We start from the raw sequence: 21,968 nt of genomic DNA, 5'->3' as shown, positions 1-21,968 counted from the left end.
CCCAAACTTTTGAATGGTAGTTTTACATACAGTATTGCACGACAAATCCTTCATTCCGCTTTGTTATAAAAATGACAGGACTAGTGTGAAGTGTATTTATTTTTCACAGATTTCATGATCTGTTTTGATACACACATATAAAATATTTTCATAACAAGTCATTTTCGTACAACCTCATGACTGAGTCATGATAATGACAATATAGGTCTTATAGGTTCAATTCTCTATTACTATTACTTATACAATAGCACATCTGTTTGGACATCCACAATGTACAATAATAAGAAGAGCTTAACGGACTCTTGACATAATTCATTCTGACAGAGTAAAACAGTATAAAAGTGAGTGAGGAAGTGCTGGGTCGGTCTCTGTCAGAGGATCTGGAGTGTTCAGGACACAGGATAGAGCGAGCTGAAGGCTTCATGTCGTTCAAAGGCGGACTGGATTACCGTATCCTGGTGAACAGGTTCAACACTGATTTGGATTCCTGCAGACAGAAGAAAACACTGTGAAACAGGTACATCTGACTCTGTTTACACCTAATGTAACTGGTTAATCTTCAAATCTTCTTACATTCCTTTCTTTATTAAGGCTGGTGCTCACAACACCAACATTAGCATTGATTGGGGAGGTTCTTTTGTCTCCCAAGACATGAGTCTACTAAATATGCATGACCTATTACAACTCCCCTTGTGTCAAAAAAAGTTTACAGAATCTAAAAGACACTCCCATTCCAGCACATCCCAAAGGTGCTCTATTGGATTGAGAACTGGTGACTGTGGAGGCCATTTGAGTACAGTGAACTCATTGTCATGGTCAAGAAACCAGTCTGAGCCCCAGAACGGCCGCTCAATGGATATTTTCTTTTTCGTACCATTCTCTGTAAACCCTAGAGATGGTTGTGCGTGAAAATCCCAGTAGATCAGCAGTTTCTGAAATAGACCAGCCTGTCTGGCACCAACAACCATGCCACGTTCACAGTCACTTAAATGACCTTTCTTCCCCATTCTGATGCTCAGTTTGAACTCCAGCAGATCGTCTTGACCATGCTATAACGCATTGAGTTGCAGCCATGTGATTGGCTGGTTAAAAATTTGCATGGACGAGCAGTTGGACAGGTATACCTAAAAAGTAAGTGTACATTCATCATTGTAGCACAGATTAGGCTGAACTAATTTAAATTGCATGATAGCCAGGGGTGTGTTATAGGTAGAAAAATTAGGCACAAATGTCAAATCCAAAGGCCACAAGGGCCCCATAATTCTCTTAGACCCCAGAGGGTTTTTTCAATCTAACGTCAAGTGGATGATGGGAAATACTGGTTTAAATGGTAGGGTGACTATATGTTCTCTTTTTGAGACTAAATGATCAAAACTCTGGTCATTTTTGAGAGCGATGCTAATGGTCTCATCTGATTCAATGCTAAGCTAAGCTAAAAGTCCTCTCGTGACACATGGAGATCGGCTGAATAGATTAATTATTGGTAAAACGCAACTGTTTTCCTCTAGGGCAGTTGTAAAATGAGCCTATTTCCAAAAAAAAGTGGAGTGTTCCTTTAAACAAGAGTTCAGTGGGCAGAAAGTAGCTGCTCTGTAGTGGCTGTTTTTAACATATTTGACCACATCAGGGTTTACACTACAAAATCAATTCTAATTAATGTGCTTTTAGGCCTCCAGAAGTGGTTAAAAGTGAGCAATCCAAAATCTTTTACACCTGTGTTTAGTGGCATCAACTTGAGATTGATTCTGAACAAGTTAAAGGGATAGTTCACCCAAAAATTAAAATGTCCTCATTATTTAACCTCACTCAAGTGTTGTAAACTTGTATGAATTTCTTTCTTCAGTTGAACACAAATGAAGATATTCTGAAGAATGTTGGAAAAAAGCTGCAACTTGCATCCACAGCAGGAATCAAATACTATGGAAGTCAAATTTTCTTCCAACATTCTTCAAAGTATCTTGTCTTGTGTTCAACAGAAGAAACAAACTCAACAAGTTGAAGATGAATAAATGATGGCAGAATTTTTATATTTATGTGAACAATCCCTTTAAAAGCCAGCGAGACCCAAGACTCTCAGCCGACCTTGGTGCAGCGTGTTTTGCTGAAGACGTTCCAGAAGCGTAGTGTTTCGTCTCCGGCTCCTGTTACGATGGCCTCACCGTCCGGAGAGACAGCCTGAACAGAAATCACACACACATAGAGTCACTTCTGAACTGCACAGGATCACATTATTCCATTACAGAGCCCAGATCTGATTAGTCCCCATCTTCGCCGGTCATTTGTACTTCGTTATGAATCATATTCAGAGACAGCGATGCATTATGAACAATACGGCCGTTTACACCATCCACTGTGACTCTGTGAACTATAATGAGCTTCACTAGTAGCACACTCTGAAAATGATTGGACTCAATGAAACATAAACTATCCACAATAAAAAAAGATGGATGTTCTGTGTTTGTATTTGGTTGTGTTGTTAATATTTGCAGTCTTTCTATATTCGGTTGCATTGCGACTATTAACAGTGCATTTCTACCGCTGGTTTCAATGCAAATATTTGAGGTATGTTTCTATATTTGTTTGCGTCATAAATATTTAGCGCATTTCTATATTTGGTTGCTTTGTGAATATTTAAGGTGTGTTTCTATATTTGGATGCGTTACGAATATTTGAGGCGTGTTTCTATATTTGGTTGTGTTGTTAATATTTGCAGTCTTTCTATATTCGGTTGCATTGCGAACATTTTCAGTGCATTTCTATATTTGGTTGCAATGCAAATATTTGAGGGCGTTTCTATATTTGGTTGCATTGCGAATATTTAAGGTGTGTTTCTATATTTGGTTGCGTTACGAATATTTGAGGCCTGTTTCTATATTTGGTTGCGTTACGAATATTTGAGGCGTGTTTCTATATTTGGTTGCGTTGCGAATATTTGAGGCGTGTTTCTATATTTGGTTGCGTTGCGAATATTTAAGGTGTGTTTCTATATTTGGTTGCGTTACGAATATTTGAGGCCTGTTTCTATATTTGGTTGCGTTGCGAATATTTGAGGGCGTTTCTATATTTGGTTGCGTTGCGAATATTTGAGGCCTGTTTCTATATTTGGTTGCGTTACGAATATTTGAGGCGTGTTTCTATATTTGGTTGTGTTGTTAATATTTGCAGTCTTTCTATATTCGGTTGCATTGCGAACATTTTCAGTGCATTTCTATATTTGGTTGCAATGCAAATATTTGAGGGCGTTTCTATATTTGGTTGCATTGCGAATATTTAAGGTGTGTTTCTATATTTGATTGTGTTGCGAATATTTGAAGCATGTTTCTATATTTGGTTGCATTGCGAATATTTGAGGTATGTTTCTATATTTGGTTGCGTTGCGAATATTTGAAGCATGTTTCTATATTTGGTTGCATTGCGAATATTTGAGGTATGTTTCTATATTTGGTTGTGTTGCGAATATTTGAAGCATGTTTCTATATTTGGTTGCATTGCGAATATTTAAGGTGTGTTTCTATATTTGATTGTGTTGCGAATATTTGAAGCATGTTTCTATATTTGGTTGCATTGTGAATATTTGAGGTGTGTTTCTGTATTTGGTTGCGTTGTTAATATTTGCAGTCTTTCTATATTCGGTTGCATTTCAAACATTTGCAGTGCATTCCTACATTTGGTTGCAATGCAAATATTTGAGGCATGTTTCTATATGTGTTTGTGTCATAAATATAGCGCATTTCTATATTTGTTTGCATTGTGAATATTTGAGGTATGTTTATATGTTTAATTGCTTATAGAATATTTGCAGCATGTTTCTATATTTCCTTGTGTTGTGAATGTTTGTAGCACATTTCTATATTTGTTTGTGTTGCAAATATTAAAAGTGGGTTTTTATATTTATTTGCATTGTGAATATTTGAAGCATATTTCTATATTTCGTTGTGTTGCGAATATTTGCAGCGTGTTTCTATATTTGTTTGCATTGTGAATATTTGCAACGCATTTCTATATTTCTTTGTGTTGCGAATTTTTGCAGCGCATTTCTATATTTGTTTGCATTGCAAATATTTGAGGTAGGTATTTATATTTGGTTGCAATATTTGTAGCGTGTCTATATATCGTTGATTGGTAAATATTTGCAGCTCGTTTCAATATTTGGTTGCATTTTAAATATTTGAGGTGTGTTTGTATATTTGGTTGCATCGTGAATGTCTGCAGCATGTTTCTATATTTCGTTGTGTTGGGAATAATTGCAGCACGTTTCTATATTTGGTTGTGTTGCGAAAATTTGAAGGGTGTTTCTGTATTTGGCTGCGTTGTGAATATTTCAGCAGTGTTTCTATATTTAGTTGTGTTGTGAATATTTGAGGCGTGTTTCTATATTTGGTTGCGTTGAGAATATTTAAGGCGTGTTTCTATATTTGGTTGCGATCATTTGAGGCGTTTCTATATTTGGTTGTGTTGCGAATATTTGAGGCGTGTTTCTATATTTGGTTGCGTTGCGTATATTTGAGGCGTGTTTCTATATTTGGTTGCTATCATTTGAGGCGTGTTTCTACATTTGGTTGCATTGCGTATATTTGAGGCATGTTTCTATATTTGGTTGCGTTGCAAATATTTGAGGCGTTTCTATATTTGGTTGCGTTGCGAATATTTGAGGGCTGTTTCTATATTTGGTTGCGTTGCAAATATTTGAGGTGTGTTTCTATATTTGGTTGCGTTGCGAATATTTGAGGCATGTTTCTATATTTGGTTGCGTTGCAAATATTTGAGGCGTGTTTCTATATTTGGTTGCGTTGCGAATATTTGAGGCCTGTTTCTATATTTGGTTGCGTTGCGAATATTTGAGGCCTGTTTCTATATTTGGTTGCGTTGCGAATATTTGAGGGGTGTTTCTATATTTGGTTGCGTTGCGAATATTTGAGGCGTGTTTCTATATTTGGTTGCGTTGCGAATATTTGAGGCCTGTTTGTATATTTGGTTGCGTTGCGAATATTTGAGGCGTGTTTCTATATTTGGTTGCGTTGCGAATATTTGAGGCGTGTTTCTATATTTGGTTGCGTTGCGAATATTTGAGGGGTGTTTCTATATTTGGTTGCGTTGCGAATATTTGAGGGCTGTTTCTATATTTGGTTGCGTTGCGAATATTTGAGGCGTGTTTCTATATTTGGTTGCGTTGCGAATATTTGAGGGCTGTTTCTATATTTGGTTGCGTTGCGAATATTTGAGGCGTGTTTCTATATTTGGTTGCGTTGCGAATATTTGAGGCGTGTTTCTATATTTGGTTGCGTTGCGAATATTTGAGGCGTGTTTCTATATTTGGTTGCGTTGCGAATATTTGAGGCGTGTTTCTATATTTGGTTGCATCTTGAATATTTGCAGCATATTTCAAAATTTCTATATACTCTTTTTGGTTGCGTTATGAAAATCGGCAGCACATTTCTGTTTTTGGGTGTGTTGTGAATATTAGCAGGTATTCATGCGTGTTCTTCATTTGCAGTGTGTTGATCTCTCAGTCACTATAATTGTCAAATACTTTACTAGATCCACCAAATGCACTTACCAAGTAGAGCACTCTGTAAGAATGTCCCGTGAGCTTGGCCACCTGTGTGAGTGATGGGTATTTCCACACCAGGATCTGGTTCTGGGAGTATCCGTGTGTGCTGACCTATAAGACATGAGTGGTGAAATGCAGCATGGGAAAAACCTTCATGACTGGACTGTGATTGGAGTGTTGTGGTTTTTCTTACCAGCTCATTGGCATGTTTGGACCAGGCCAGGTTGCAGACCTGAGAGCCGGTGTCGGTGCTCTGTAAAGCCTGTCCGGTGAGTGTGTTCCAGAAGCGCAAGCAGCGGTCAGCCGTTCCCCCTCCAGACGCCAGCAGGCCGTGCTGATGAGGAGACCAGGCGATGGCCTTCACTGCCGCCAGGTGGTCACTGTACTGCTGCACAGGGAGGAGACTCGAGCTGTTCCAAACTAGTAGCTGCAGAACAAACACTCACTGATCAGCTTTCATTCATTCATTCATTCGTTTTTGAATTGATTTTACACTCATGCTGGAAAAGAGTCTAGCTTTCTCCAGTAATCTTCTTCTCCTCGCTAATAAAGTAGTGAAGGTCGTAACATTTTTACCTTGTTTGTCAATGATATTTTGTGTTCTGGTACACCAAAAACAGCTATTTCAACACAAGGTTTTATTTCTAAATTAAAAGCATCATTCAGTGTTGAAATACTTGTGTCCAATCGTCACTCAACTTTTGACAAGCCCAGAACATATGGAGAAAGTCTGCCTGTCACTGCAGGATGTCCGTATATATTTGTGAGAGTCTACACTTTATGTAGTAGGCGCGGAGTCCATGTTTATCTACAATAATTATGTAGTTTTTCAGTTTCGAACTACAAGAAGCTTCAGGCGTTTCACTCATACAGTAGACATTATATAATAGATAGCTAGACGCCTCGTAAGCTGCTGGATGGTACGTCAATGCTGCCGCCATCTTAAACTGGTCACCCAGTTCTACATGGCTGTTATATCTCTAACCGAGTATAATACCTAAACTGCGTACAATTGGGGCTGTTTAGATCATCGCAGAGTGACTCGTCTCTCGGAATTACTTAATCAAATAAAATTAATTATTATTTCACAGGTTAGAATTATTTTTTTTACCCTGTTTTTTAACACTTTGTAATTAACAATCAAAAGATTTGAGCAAGGGGTGAAAGCTTTTTATCAATCTAAAAAATATAACGTCAGCTTACCTTACTTATTATATATTTTAGCTTACAGTTTATTATGAAATAAAATGTCTGTATTCAAAATATTAATTTATATTAACGTTACTGTTTATTTTCATTCTTATTACACTTATAATTAACCTGTTCATCTCAGCTAAGAATATTGACAAAATATTCTCACTAATTGAAGCTTTCTAAATAAAAAAAATAAGTAGGAAATTGTACTGTATAATAGTGTATAATACACTCACTGGCCACTTTTTTAGGTACACCTAACTAGTGCCGGGTTGGACCTCTTTTTGCCCTCAGAACTGCCTTAATCCTTCGTGGCATATATTCAACAAGGTACTGGAAATATTCCTCAGAGATTTTGTTCCATTCTGACATGATAGCATCACGCAGTTGCTGCAGATTTGTCAACTGCACATCCATGATGCGAACCTCCTGTTCCAACACATCCTAAGGTGCTCTATAGGATTGAGATCTGGTGAGTGTGGAGGCCATTTGAGTACAGTGAACTCATTGTGACGTTGAAGAAACCAGTCTGAAATGATTCGCGCTTTATGACATGGCATGTTACCCTGCTGGAAGTAGAAATCAGAAGATGGGTACACTGTAGACACAAAGGAATGGACATGGTCAGCAACAATAATCAGGTAGGCTGTGGCGTTGACACGATACTCAACTGGTACTAATGAGCCCAAAGTTTGCCAAGAAAATATCCCACACACCATTACACGACCACCACCACCAGCCTGAACTGTTGATACAAGGCAGGATGGATTCATGCTTTCATTTTGTTGACGCCAAATTCTGACCCGACCATCTGAATCAAGACTCATCAGACAAGGCAACGTTTATCCAATCTTCTATTGTCCAATTTTGGTGAGCCTGTGTGAATTGTAGCCTCAGGTTCCTGTTCTTCGCTGACAGGAGTGGCACCCGCTGTGGTCTTCTGCTGCTGTAGCCCATCCGCTTTAAGGTTGGACGTGTTGTGCGTTCAGAGATGCTCTTCTGCAGACCTCGGTTGTAACGAGTGCTTATTTGAGTTACTGTTGCCTTTCTCTCAGCTTGAACCAATCTGGCCATTCTCCTCTGACCTCTGGCATCAACATGACATTTGCGCCCACAGAACTGCCGCTCACTGGATATTTAAAGTTTTCGGACCATTCTCTGTAAACCCTAGAGTTGGTTGAAAATCCCAGTAGATCAGCAGTTTCTGAAATATTCAAATCAGCCTGTCTGGCACCAACAACCACACCACATTCAAAGTCACTTAAATCATCTTTCTTCCCCATTCTGATGCTCAGTTTGAACTGCTTAAATCAATACTGAAGGCAAAAAAATCAGAAATGGCTTCTGAACGGTGCTGTTTTCCACCTGGTACTAAAATTAATTTTTACAATGATCACAAGTGGATAGATGAAGCGCATAATATCCTCAACTATCATCTTGTTAAGGTTAAAAGTGTTATTTAGTAAACGCATCAGTCCATATGTTTACACTCCAAAAGCAACTAAATGAGTTTTCATCGACTGGTCGAAATGATCAAAAGCAGACAAACACAAAGCCACATACCCAAACCTAAAATCTAAGCATGTCCTCTGCTAACTCCAGCATGAGGCATGACTGTTCGGCTAATCAGATGATCCTCTAACCTTGTTATCGTTTCCTCCAGAGGCGAGGTGCTGGTGGTCAGGTGACCACTTGAGGCCGCACACTTCCTGTCTGTGGCCCTGCAGGCGTCTCTCCACCGGAGGAGGAGTCCTGACGTCCCGCTGCAGAATCACTCTGTCCCGGCTGCCGGACGACAGCTGCTCCCCGTTCCACGCCAGCGCTCCTGACACACCAGACACCAGGTGATACACACACACATACACACTCATCATACATCAGCAGATTATGACCATCTGCATGATATTTGTGCTATTTTGGAGTGCCAATTCCAACAATAGAGTGTGTTGATCCAACAAATCATTTCACTTTTCACTAAATATGAAGAATTTAGCTTTTTCATAGACATTCTTAAGGTGAAGAAGTCTTGTAGAATCCATAAACAGCAGAATAACTGCCTGAAATATATATATTTTTTAATTCTCAGCTGATTTTTATATTTATATGACATTATCCTTTACTTAACCCTACTGAAAAAAACAGCTTAAACCAGCCTAGGCTGGTTGGCTGGTTTTAGCCAGCTAAAAGCCTAGACTGGGAGCCCAGCCAAAACCAGCTTTGTTCAGCTTAAACCAGGCTTGTTAAGCTGGTTTTAGCTGGATTTAGCAGGTCATTTTCCAGCCTGACCAGCTAAGACCAGGCTGGAAATGGCTGGAAACCAGCCTGGAAATGGCCAAAACCCCTCTAAAACTAGCCTGGTCGACCAGCTAAAACCAGCCAACCAGCCTAGGCTGGTTTAAGCTGGATTTTTCAGCAGGGAAATTCTGATTTCAAAGTTAAAATGATCAATAATAACGGAGGAAAATGCTCACATTGTACTCCGTCTTTCGGATGAGACGTTAAACCAAGGTCCTGACTCTCTGTGGTGGTTAAAAATCCCAGCATGTCCTTCTAAAAGAGTAGGGGTTTAACCCCGGCATCCTGGCCAAATCTGCCCACTGGCCTCTGTCCATCATGGCCTCCTAACTCTCCCCATATCATAACTGGCTTCATCATAACATATCTCCTCTCCACCAATCAGCTCGTGTGTGGTGTGCGGTCTGTCGCAAAATGGCTGCTGTCGCGTCATCCAGGTGGATGCTGCACACTGGTGGTGGATGAGGAGATTCCCCCTTATGTGTAAAGTGCTTTGAGTCCCCACAAAAAAACGCTTTATAAATGTAAGGAATTATAATTATTAAATAATAATTGTAGAAATAATTATTTTATTATTACTAGATCCAAACAGCCATGGACAATTTGAAGTTCTCCGACATTAAATGAAGTTATTTGAGCATGTCTCACAGTTTTACAGATTGTGAACTGATTGATACAATTTTTAATACAATTTTAAATAATTTTAAGACAATATTTTGGTCACAATTTTTATCATAAAAAGTTGCATTCATTGTATCTCGAAGTAAATTAAAGCTTAAATAATTGAAAACATCTTCATTCTTATTCTGGGGAATAAACACTGTTAAAAAGATTTTACTTTATCAATATTTTTTGTAACTCGAAACTCTACTTTTTTTCCAAGATGCCAGGGCATTACTTGATCTTAAAGGCACAGTATGTATATTGCACCACTAGAGGGCGAGTATTCACAACAAACAAAGGCATAGTTTGATGACGTGTTTGAGTGTGGAATCCTGGTAGTTGTGGTCTTCATTACTTAATCTTTTTGGATATTTGAATGCAAAATCATGCATATTGTGCTTTTAAAGAAGATAAAGACACACACATACATCACATACATTTTACGCCTGCAGATTATGAATATCTGCATCATGTTTAGGGTATTATGGAGTGCCGGATTCCAACAATAGAGCCTGTTTTGATCCTAAATCATAGCTTTTCACAAAATATGACACAAAATATAAAGAATTTAGCTTTTGAGGGCCATTTTTAAGGTAAAGAATCACAAAAACTGTTAAAGTTTTAGTTTAATTTTCTCAGATTTATTCTTAATTCTGATTTCAATGTTAAAATGATCGACAGTTTTAAATAAATAAAAAAGCATTTTATAATCATAGTTTTTCAAAGGGAATTAAAGCTGATACGTACGATTGAAAAAAACTATATGATAAAGGTTTTACTGATATTTTGTAACTCTAAACTTTACAATTTTTCCAAGATGCCAGGGCTATATTTGATTTTAAAGGCGCTGTACATATTTTTCACCACTAGAGGGCGAGTATTCAAAACAAACAAAGGCTTGTTTGATGACACCATGAGTGTGGAATCATGGTAGTCTTCACTACTCAATTTTTGGATATTTGAATGAAAAAGTTTGCCTTTAAAGCCGATCTTTGTCCTTCAGAATAAATCAGCTAAATTATTTATAGTGTAATTTAACACAGTGAATGTCTGTAGTAGTGACTGAACATGACACACACCTACGCGTGCTGAATGACCCTCCAAACTGGTCAACTTCCTCCCTCCGGCTGCATCCCAAATCTGAACAAATCCCTTATGAGTCCCAACAGCCACCAGACTTCCCTGAACGCATGACAAAGATGAGTAAATATCGTCTTGAACAATTAAAATTAATATAAGGTTTAAAAGGTTTGTGCTGACCCTCTCATTCCAGCACACTGATGTCACAGAGTCGCCGTCCACTGATAAATCACACAGCCGCGTCACCTGCGTAAAATCAAGAGCTCATTAATAACAACATCACCTCAAATCACCTCTATCCGCTTATTAAGTGTGACGTCACGCGAAGTGCCTTCTGGGTACAATCGCTCTATCAAACTGTATGGGAAGACTCATCAAATGGTCATAATAAACGTTTACAAAGGAATGTAATTCTAAAATCACGATCGCAATATATATATATACATACCTCCATGTCTAATATCAGATGGCCAGAAAGTCTTTTTTTTTTAATTGTTAAGATTTTGGTATTTGTGATGCTGCATGTCCAGAGACTGTAGTGTACACTATGATTTTATATAAAATTCATTTGTGTGATATGACTAAAAAGTGGTCTAAACAAATATTTTCTCAATTCAAATGAGTAGCGGCTTGGACCCGGAAACAGGGTCCCAATTACACTGAACACGCTTTTCTGTTCTGAAAACGCGAGGTGTACCGCACTGCCTTTTTTGTCATACCTGCAAACATTTGTCCCTGGAAATCGACCGGGGGGGTTACTTTCGGCGGTGAGGTGTCTAAATAACCAATAACTGTTTTGGCGACCCGGGGGTTTCAGAGACTGTACCAAAATGCAGAGGAGTTTTCCGGGGGAAATTACAAATGGATGGTGGCGGGAGATGGTTCTGAAATACGGGAGACTCCCGGGAAAAACGGGAGTGTTGGCAGGTATTTTTTAGTTGGCAAAAAAAGAAGTACGGTGTGCTTATTTATGTTACTAGCCAATGACTAAATCAACTGCTAATTATGCGCAAGCATTGCTGTTGATATTGTTATAATTGTACTATTTAACAATAATGTAATATTCAACATTCATGAAGTCAGTATAACTCGAAATAACGACCACAAGCCTCTCTGAGGCCGTCTTGACAACACAAACAATGTTGTCACCTTAACGAAAACCCAGCCTCTGCTTTTATTTGATTAAGAATTAAAAAGACGCGACTGAAGTAACGTGCTTTTTCCACTCAGAGTTGACTTTTGTTAACTGCGGGCACACAGCGGGCAAAAACGCGAGGTGCACATAAGCAGCGTGCAAAGCATTAGCGGCCATAAAAAAACATTCAAAAGATTCAACTGCAGTATCATACCTGACTAGTACAAGCGCTCCACAGGTAAACACAGGCCCCCAAACCAACACTCAAGAGATTCCCAGCTGACCAGTCCACCTGTTGACCAACACAATCCAATCATCTCACAGAACGCAGCTGTTAAGTATGACAATAATGATGCATATTATACACACCAAAAGATATTTTTGCTGCTTGTTCAAGCTACTTATATAAAATGAGCTGAATCAACACAATTCTTGAGCTTTTTTTGGACAACTTAACACTAGAACTAGCGAGGCGGTCATTTTGACCATTTGTACTCTTTGCAATTTAATAACTTTGTTGAAATAAAACACACATACCTTTAATTCCCTGACTTTTACCAAATATGCATACATTTGCTTTTAACATTGGTATTTTACCCAAATTACAAAACACAAAAGAGTTCTGATTATTTCTACCCAGAATGACCATAGCGCATGCATTTCAGTTGTCTGCTACTTTTCCTTGTGACTTTAAATAAAGTGAGTCACGGACAGTCACGTTTGGTCAGCTTCATTAGCTTCATTTTACTGTATAATTGCTGTAAACTGTATAACCATCATCTCAAACTTATTACAGTAGACTGTTCATAATTAAAAGACAATTAAAGTAATGTATCTCCAGAGTAAATATAGTGTACCAGGTTGAGGTAGAAGTCATCCTGCAACTCTGGGGCATCCAGAACTTTGAAAGGGATTTTGGAAATCTTGCGTGCCGGCTTTCTGGGTGAACGCAACAGTTTGTGACTGCAGGCAAAAACAATACAAATAGCACAAATTTAAATCCCAGTAATACTGTTTAATAAGTGATGTACAAAAAGCCACATTGCCTTTTATAATGATGATTATTATTACTATTATTATTATTTTTATTATTATTATTATTAGCTTACAAAAATACAATTATGTCATGATTTACACATTCTCCACTTGTTCCAAAGAGGTTCGAGTTTCATAAATGAAGATATTTTAAAGAATCCTGGAAATCAGCAGGGCCAGATAGAATCTGCTGATAATTTTTGCTATTTCTGCAAAAAAGACTCTGAGAGTAAAGTACCTTAAACCATGAAATAATAAATTATAACTTGTTAACTTTTAATAAATTTTAGGTTTAAAATTTAATCAAATTAGATCCACTTGTTTGGTAAACAAAGCAAGTCTCTCATATAATTTATCTACTATATAAAAGACAGAAAATGTTACTCTACAAACTGTACTGTAAATAAATCATATAAACATTTGCATATTATTCAGTGATATTACTGAAATTAATAGAAAACATAAACATACACACACATATACTGTATGTATATATATATATATATATATATTTTTTTTTTTTTATATATATTTATATATATATATATTTATATATATACTGTATGTATGTATGTATGTGTGTGTATATATATATATATATATATGTGTGTGGGTCAGTGACAAAACAGGTTTGGCAAGATGGGAAATTTAAAAATCTTTTATAAAGTTGATTTAAAAGCATCCGTCAGATATTTAAAAATGTACAGATTGTATTTATGTTGATTTTATGTAATTAAAAATAGCATTTACACCATTTTTTACAAACATTAAGACTGAATGCACCTGAAAATGTCAAATGGTGTAACTGCCAAAAATTGTGAAATATTAAATAATTTACTCCTCCTAGATGATATGCAAGTGTACACACTGAAATAAATACTTCATTTTAAAATACGACATAAACATTTATTTTATTCGCATTATCCCTAAATGTACATTTTAATGAATTTTTGCAATATTCGGCCGGACACATGCTAAAAATACATCTGATTTCTAAATAATCTTTGACAAATTATGTAAAAAATGTTAAAAACTATTTTATTACACTAAACTGGGTGCTTTAATTTTAATTTCACATTATTTCCATGTACATAATTATATTTTTATGTAAAATACTGGTTACACCAATTGGCACAAACCAGTTACACCACCTGACAGTCTTGCTTCTACAGCCAAAGTTTGACAATTAAAATCAATTCAAATTAAGAATGATAGTCAACAATTTCAGCTGAAGTGATTTTAATTTGTTTTAAATGTTAACCAAAATGTCTGGCAACAAGAAATCATCATGGCACATAAACGGTGTATCCATGTCTCATATTGTAATGACAGTTGAGGAACAATATCTGAGGGGGGTGGGATTGTCATTGACAAATGTGTTTAGAACAATGAAACCAAGTTCCTGAACTTTAATACACCAAGTAATAACATCCTTTACATTAAATGTGTGGCCCTCATCAATAGAATATTAACAAACTAAAGAAATATGTTTAACATTTAACACCTTTTCCATCACTGTTTATTTTCAGTTGGCTTAAGTAAAATATAAATAAGTAGATGATATTAGAAAAAAATCCACTATTTTACTTCTAAGCTATTTAGAAACAATTTGCCAAACACTGTACATAAAACACGAGTACATAAGAACTGCTGCTTACTCATTGTTGCCTTGGTGCTGGGATTAAAGGCCAATTTTTGCAAGCATACACGACTGACTGACAACAAATCATTCCATGAGTGTATCCACAACTTATCCACAACCTATTTATTTTATACAGTTGAAGTCAGAATTATGCAGAATTATTATTAGTCCCCTTGAGCTATTAGCTCCCCTGTTATTTTTTCCCCAATTTTGGTTTAACAGAGAGAAGATTTTTTCAACACATTTTCAACACATTTTTTCAACACATAATAGTTTTAATAACTCATTTCTAATAACTGATTTATTTTCTCTTTGCCATGATGAGAGCACATATTAGACTAGATATTCTTCAAGACACTTCTATACAGCTTAAAGTGACATTTAAAGGCTTAACTAGGTTAATTAGGGTAACTAGGCAGGTTAGGGTAATTAGATACGTTATTGTATAATCATGGTTTGTTCTGTAGACTATGGGGGGGGGGGGGGGGGGGGGGGGGGTTAGGACAAAAAATGCTACTGCTTACAATGCTTTAAATGCTGAAACTTTTAACTTTTAAAAAGCCAAATTTTTCAAAATGTCTCCTTTTGGGTTGAAGACAGAGATCCACTCACCAAATTTGCCTTGAACTACCCCTGTTAAGTCGTGGCGATTATTTTTGTCATCGTGTACCAGACAAAAAACATCTCAACACTTGTACTTTTTTTGTGTTGTGCAAAACAATTGATTACTGGCTCCATCATATGCAGAGATCAGAGAAGAATCATACCTTTTGTTACTAAGAGGCGAGAGGGAATAAGGTGAGATTTCATTGTCAAAAGGCACTCTCTTAGTGTGGATGGTGTACTGAAAAACAGAAGAAAAGAACAGTCATGTTCTAAGTTAGGGATAAAGTACATCCAGAAGGTTTTTATCACAGATTATCAGAAGGCTGTCTGGAATACTCGATTCTGATTGGTCGGGACTCTCCAAGGTATGTTATTCCCAACAAAACAACCGATAAATAAAGGTTGATAAAGGGACTGATCATCGATATGGCAGAAGAAGCCCCGCCTTCTAGTACAGGAGCCAATCAGCGACCGCTATAGAATGACAACTCTCCCAAAGAGAGGCTCAGACCAGACGTGAGTTTCCGCAGATTTTGTGTGATATGAACATTTAGAAATTAAACTAAATAGACAGGAAAATTTGATGTTTCCCCATTCAAACAGAATGCCCGGCATACTGCGTAAGAGGCATTTCAAAGATGGCCACCCAGTAAAATGACTTTGGTATAAATTACCTTAATGCAAACTCATTCAGGAACTTCAAATCACTTTGGTCATCAGTAAATGCGTTCAAATATACTTATGTCCACATTCACATGTATCTTCTTGTCTGTCATGCCACTGTTTTGACTGTCTTGTAAATGAATGATACGTAGGTTAGTATAAGCTTTATTCAGCCACTTTAGTTTTCTCTTTGACACCATCTTGTGCCTGAATAATGCGCAGGTTAGTGTATACTCCATCAGCTGTTTTTGTTTATGTAAGCTTTCCATTTAATTGCAGAATTAATAAACTATTAAAGCTCAGAACAATGTTTTGGGTGTAATTTTGATGTTTTGTGGAAAGTAGCCGTGTAAAAAGTGGGATGAAGTACATCCAGGATGGTAGTTTTCACAGAACGAATCTCTCCAGTCTTATACAACAGTGCTACGCTGTGAACAACCTTCCTGGATGTACTTTATCTTGCCTATTAAATGGCTGCTTGCCACAAAACAAAGAAATTAGGCACAAAACATTGTTTCAAGCTGTAATAGTTTATTAATCCTTAAATTGAATGCAAAGCTGAGAGAAACAAAAAGCGCTGATGGAGTATACACTAACCTGTGCTTTATTCAGTTACAAGATGGTGCCAAACAGTCAAAAACGCAAAGCTGACAGATACAAAACCGGCTGAATGAAGCTTATACTAATCTATGTAGTATTATTTCCCAAGATGGCCTCAAGCAGAGAAAAACAATAAAAAAACAACAGTGTGACAAACAAGCCGATACACATATGTATCAAACGTAAGTCTATAGATGTGAACACATTCACTAATGATCAAGATTATTTAAAGTTCCCAGAAGAGCCAGTGTTATTTAGCGGTTGTTATCTTGGAAAAACATACCTTGGAATGTTGCAACTGACCAATCAGAATCGAGTATTTCAGACACCCCTGTAATAATTCAATATAATAGATACTCAAATATGAGAACAAGCTAAAAGTGTGTCTGTTTCTCCAGCCTATTTCCACATGGGTGTGTGATGTTAGACTGTACTCACCCTGAAGAGGCTGTGTGTGTCCTGTGTGAGGATAGTATGTCGGCGGTCATCAGTGTGAGGATCAGGCACGGTTTCAATTCCTGCTCCCAACAGCTCATTCCTCAGCAGAGCAGCATACGCCATCGCATCTGCAAAACCACAACAACGCTTCTTTATTTCTTCAATATATATATATATATATTTATATATATATATATATATATATATATATATATATATATATATATATATATATATATATATATATATATATATATACGCACACACACACAAAACCGTTCTGTCTGGATTTCGAATCTGATCGGCTGATAGCAGTGCGATATTCTGCAGCACTCGTACAGCCTCTTCACCCTTCTGTATTACTCAGCCCACATAGAGTGACCACAGATTCACTAGAGTTTGACAAATTTTGCAGCTGTTGGACAACATGTGTTTTCGAAGCTTTTATAGGCACGAATGTAGTTGTTTAGATCGCAATTATGCAGTAGGCAAGAATAGTGCCTATTTTAAATATTTATAATTTTGGGGATTCAGCATGTCGGTGGCCATCAGCCTGTCAAACTGGGCAGAGCAAAGATGGTTGATGTTTCCCCACAAGATGGCGACAGGGACCGCATAATAGGGGAGAAAATCTCAGTGTTTTCTTTTTGTATTTCAAACTACAGCTGATCAAATCTTTCTAAAACAGAGAAGTGACATTCTAAGTCGATCTCTCTCTTTTGTATGTTTTAGTGCTGAATTTATACCATAGTAATCAGCTAGTGTTTGTTTTGCTTTGCTATGGCTTTGTCGGGGTTAATTATTGTGTTCTCCCGACAGCAACAAAGAAATACTGGTAAATCTCTGTAGACTGATAGCATTTCATGCTGTTCAGCCTTATAATCTTACAATGTGAGTCAAATCTCCTGCTTTGTCATCACTTTAGACAGTACGCTAGAGAATCATTTAAAAACTAGCTCTAAAGTGACGTTGTGTTTTTGAGCAACAGTTTCGGCTGTTCTGACGTCAGCTGCAGATGTGAATGAATGGCGAAAGAAAGATGATTTAGATAAATGTTTGAACATTTTGTCTTTACTCGTAACTATTACATTTGTTCATTCGCTCAGAGGAATCACCCCGGCCGATGGCGTCCCTCACGGTCACACTCTTGTCAGTCCTGAATATTAAACAGAGTAGACTACTACTTTTAGATGGCCGCTCCCATGCTTGCTCATTCTAAAGTATTTTTGATTAGTCCTCTTTAGATGTACACTCATGAGTAAAGACAATATCATTTTCAATCAGAGGTTAGGGTCATTATTATAAATGTAACCGACTACTGTTCTCTAAAATAATTTTGGTTTAGGCAAGCCCATGGTTTCCCATATACAATTAATTTAGAATAACATTACTTTCAAACAAGGGTCGGGTATTATTAATTACTGTGATCTCCCGACTTCAACAGAGAAATACTGGGAAATCTCTGTAGACTGATGGCATTTCATGCTGTTCAGCCTTATAATCTTGAAATGTGAGTAAAATCACCTGTTTCGTCTTCACATTAGACATTACGCTAGAGAATCATTCAAAAACTAGCTCTAAAGTGACATTGTGTTTTTGAGCAACGGTTTCTGCTGTTCTGACATCATGATGGCGTAAGAAAGTAGTTCCCCATACAAAAGGATTTTTGAGGCTCTCCATGTTGATTTTTGTTTTTATATACACGATTATGCTGTCGAATTGTTGTATAAATGCAATATCACACTCATAGCAGTGCCATTTCCCTGTATATCGTCACTGGTGGGACACTAAGGCACTTGTTCCATTTTCCCGTCTCATTCCATTTTTGAAGCTGATAATGGAGGACATGCGGAAGAAACAGACTTTACCTTTCCCTGTGTCTGTACTTGCGTCCTTAGCTCGCTGATTCTGATTGGGTGACCAACAGTTCTCCTACAAACAAACAAACAATCAAAATGTTAAAGTGAGTTTCAGACACTGGCATCAATGAACTGGCTTTAATCTGTCAAACTATTTTTTACTGTGAATAAGTGTAAAGCGTTCAGACGAACGGTGATTTACATTGGCGTAGTGGAAGTTTATGCTCCAGTTACTGCCGGCACGTGTGGGGATGAATCTGTCTCCTGATTTCACACTCACTGGACTGCAGGCTGCATAATTAGACTGCTGAAACACACAATCAACATCTAATATTACATATGCATATCAATTCAGCATTTTGAAAGGAACATTTCATGCAAAAATGAAGAAATATATATTGAAGAATGCTGAAAACAGCCATTGAGTTCTGCAGTATTTTATGCTCATACTACTGATGTCAATGGCTGCTTTTTCCCAACATTCTTCTGAATGTATTGTTTGGTATACAACAGACGAAAGAAAATCTTAAAATGAAATGTGAGATTAAATGATGAGGAAATTTAAATTTTTGGCTGTACTATACATTTATTGCATCTCTTCAATTTGTTGAAAAACAAATAGCCTAAAGGGGCTAATAATTTTGTTCTTAAAATTTGTCCTTAAAAAAACTGCCTTTATTCTAGCCAAAATTAAACAAATAAGACTTTCTCCAGAAGAAAAAAATTATCAGACATACTGTGAAAATTTCCTGAATCTGTTAAACATCATTTGGCAAATATACAAAAAAAAAAAAAAATTCAAAGGGGGGCTAATACAACAGTTCTGTCTGGTTCTCAAATCTGATTGGCTGATAGCCGTGCAATATTCTGCAATATCAGAACTCCTGCAGCCTCTTTACCCTTTGTGTATTACTCCGCCCACATACAGCCAGCAAAAAGCAGACACTACAGATCTAAAGTTTAAAAGATGCTTGCTCAACTGTTTAACTGTCAGCTTATGATTTAAATCCGGAAGAAAGAAGTTTCTTATACAAGAGGGTTTTTGAGACTCTCCATGTTTGATGCTGTCAAACTGTTGTATAAACGCAATATAACACTCGTAGCAGTGCGATATTGCTGTATATCGGCACTGGTGGGGGCACTAAGGCACGCCTCCCACCAATGCCGATATACAGCCATATCGCACTGCTACTCGTGTGATATTGCTCATATATATATACACACACACACACACACACACACACACACACACACATATATATATATATATATATATATATATATATATATATATATATGTATATATATATATATATATATATATATATATATATATATATATATATATACATACAAATATACATATATATATATGTGTGTGTGTGTGTGTGTGTGTGTGTGTGTGTGTGTGTGTATATATATATATATATATATATATATATATATATATATATATATATATATATATATAAATAATGTGGTGCAAAAAGACTGAATTTAAAATAAAACCCTGAAAAAAAAAATTTTCTTGATTAGAAATGTAAATTTTAAATATGGCCATATACAGCTGAAACCCTCCTGTGATTATCTTTTCTTTTTCAAATATTTCCCAAATGATGTTAAAAAGAGCAAGGAATTTTTCACAGAATTTCCTATAATATTTTTTCTTCTGGAGAAAGTCTTATTTGCTGTATTTTGGCTAGTACAAAAGCAGTTTTAATTTAAAAACAAAAACATTTTAAGGTCAATATTATCAGCCCCCTTAAGCAATATTTATTTTTCAATAGTCTACAGAACAAACCATCCATATACAATGATTTGCATAATTATCCCAAACTTGACTAATTAACCTAGTTAAGCCATTAAATGTCACTTTAAGCTGAATTCCAGTATCTTGAAATATAGCTAGCCAAATATTATGCACTGTCATCATTACAAAAATAAACTTAATTAATTATTGGAAATAAGCTATTAAAACTATGATGTTTAGAAATGTATAAAAAAAATATTTCGGTTAAACGGAAATTGCGGAAAACAATATTCAAGGGGGCCAATAATTCAGAAGGACTAATAATGCTGGCTTCAACTGTACATTTATCACAGATCAACAGGCTTGTTTTCATGCTCACCTTGGTCGGGTGGCCCTCGGGGACATTCTGGTGGTTGATTTGCCTTAACAGGCGTCTTTCATAGTCCTGGTCCATAACCACTGTAATAACCTACAGTACGACTCTCTCCATCAGTCTGCAGACGGGGGTCCTCTCAGGTCTCCCATCCCCTTCAGAAAAACCACCAATTATACACTAAATACAAAATATATCATGTTAGACTCCATACGTATCAGTCTGCTCTTCTGACAGCTGACAGTAGGTGTCAATATTTCACCAATTACTAAGAACAGACCTATAACAATATTATCATAAGGTAAATATATATATATATATATATATATATATATATATATATATATATATATATATATATATATATATATATATATATATATATATATATATATATATATATTTATATATATATATATATATATATATATATTCTCCTCACTAAACGTGTCTTTTCTACATATTAGCTGTTTATTACTATTATTATTCCTTCTACTATTGTTAAATAGTATTATTTCCGTTTTATAACAAGAGTTTTATAAGCCATATCTGCTAGATCGGCCATAACACTACAATAAGCATATTAGCAACCTATAGCACACGTTTTTAAAAGAATAACTGATAATACACATGGAAATGACCGGGTGTTTATAAAACAAAACGCGCATTAATGCCAGCAGGAGGGTTGTAAACACTTGTATGCGATCAGTTGCCATGGCAGCTCACTAGCAGCACTGAGGTAACGGAGGATCTACTTCATAATTATGACAAAATATCATTATTTCATATGCTTTCGGTATATAAAGAAGACAACGGGAGGTTATGTTAGCGAAGAAAATCATCTTACCTCAAGCGAGTGCTCTGGAAACCCATATACTGACATGTATGTGCAGCTACGAGCGCGAAGATGATTTCCTACATATCTACTTTGTGTTTTCCCGACGCTGCAGAAAATATTTAAGGCTGTTATGGTTGAGTATTGACAATTTTATGATTTTTATGGATAATAGGGCGATCATTGAGCAGGGGGCATCAATGTTTATGTTCATGTCAAGATGGCGAGCAAATCAGCTGTGAGGGAGTG

The 21,968-nt window shown here is 36.5% G+C and overlaps 2 protein-coding genes across 8 annotated transcripts in view; one reads left to right on the top strand and one right to left on the bottom strand.

Moving 5' to 3' along the window:
• Positions 1–81: 81 nt before the first annotated feature.
• On the bottom strand, positions 82–21,959 carry fzr1b (fizzy/cell division cycle 20 related 1b). 4 transcript variants are annotated; one of them, XM_087240422.1, is made up of 15 exons: positions 21,732–21,959; positions 20,891–21,064; positions 18,964–19,068; positions 18,771–18,834; positions 16,903–17,030; positions 15,363–15,439; positions 12,776–12,881; positions 12,133–12,210; positions 10,964–11,029; positions 10,783–10,885; positions 8,389–8,570; positions 5,745–5,978; positions 5,558–5,662; positions 2,083–2,175; positions 82–487 (listed from the first exon to the last, which is right to left on the bottom strand). In XM_087240422.1, the coding sequence occupies exons 2-15, from the start codon at positions 20,963–20,965 to the stop codon at positions 446–448; spliced, it is 1,458 nt and encodes a 485-aa protein (XP_087096548.1). In that variant the 5' UTR covers positions 20,966–21,064; positions 21,732–21,959; the 3' UTR covers positions 82–445. The 4 variants fall into 4 exon arrangements, with proteins under 4 accessions (XP_087096548.1, XP_087096550.1, XP_087096547.1 ...); XM_087240424.1 differs by having other exon boundaries at positions 18,964–19,065; XM_087240421.1 differs by having other exon boundaries at positions 20,891–21,039.
• Positions 8,409–21,968, top strand: part of prdx1 (peroxiredoxin 1) — a 34,091-nt gene continuing 20,531 nt past the window's right edge. Inside the window, exon 1 of one of the 4 annotated variants that reach the window (XM_087239379.1) lies at positions 8,409–8,589. The gene's annotated coding sequence lies outside the window, so the exon portion shown is untranslated. Of the gene's footprint in view, positions 8,590–21,591; positions 21,856–21,968 lie in introns of those variants that run through there. The other 3 variants (XM_087239375.1, XM_087239377.1, XM_087239378.1) reach the window with 3 other exon arrangements.

This window comes from Danio rerio, chromosome 2 (assembly GCF_052040795.2).
Source record: "Danio rerio strain M-AB ecotype USA chromosome 2, GRCz13ab, whole genome shotgun sequence".
Classification (NCBI taxonomy): domain Eukaryota; kingdom Metazoa; phylum Chordata; class Actinopteri; order Cypriniformes; family Danionidae; genus Danio; species Danio rerio.
Note: the sequence above shows the minus strand (reverse complement) of the source record. Positions and strands in the feature narration are given on the sequence as shown.

What these genes read in the sequence shown, in the direction of transcription:
- fzr1b (XM_087240422.1), bottom strand. Translation starts at nt 20,965, where the DNA reads ATGGACCAGGACTATGAAAGACGCCTGTTAAGGCAAATCAACCACCAG. An exon ending in TAAACTTCCACTACGCCAAT is followed by an intron (nt 18,835 to 18,963) that starts GTAAATCACCGT and finishes GTTTGTTTGTAG; the next exon opens with GAGAACTGTTGGTCACCCAA. An exon ending in GCAAAACACGCTGCACCAAG is followed by an intron (nt 488 to 2,082) that starts GTCGGCTGAGAG and finishes TTCTGTCTGCAG; the next exon opens with GAATCCAAATCAGTGTTGAA.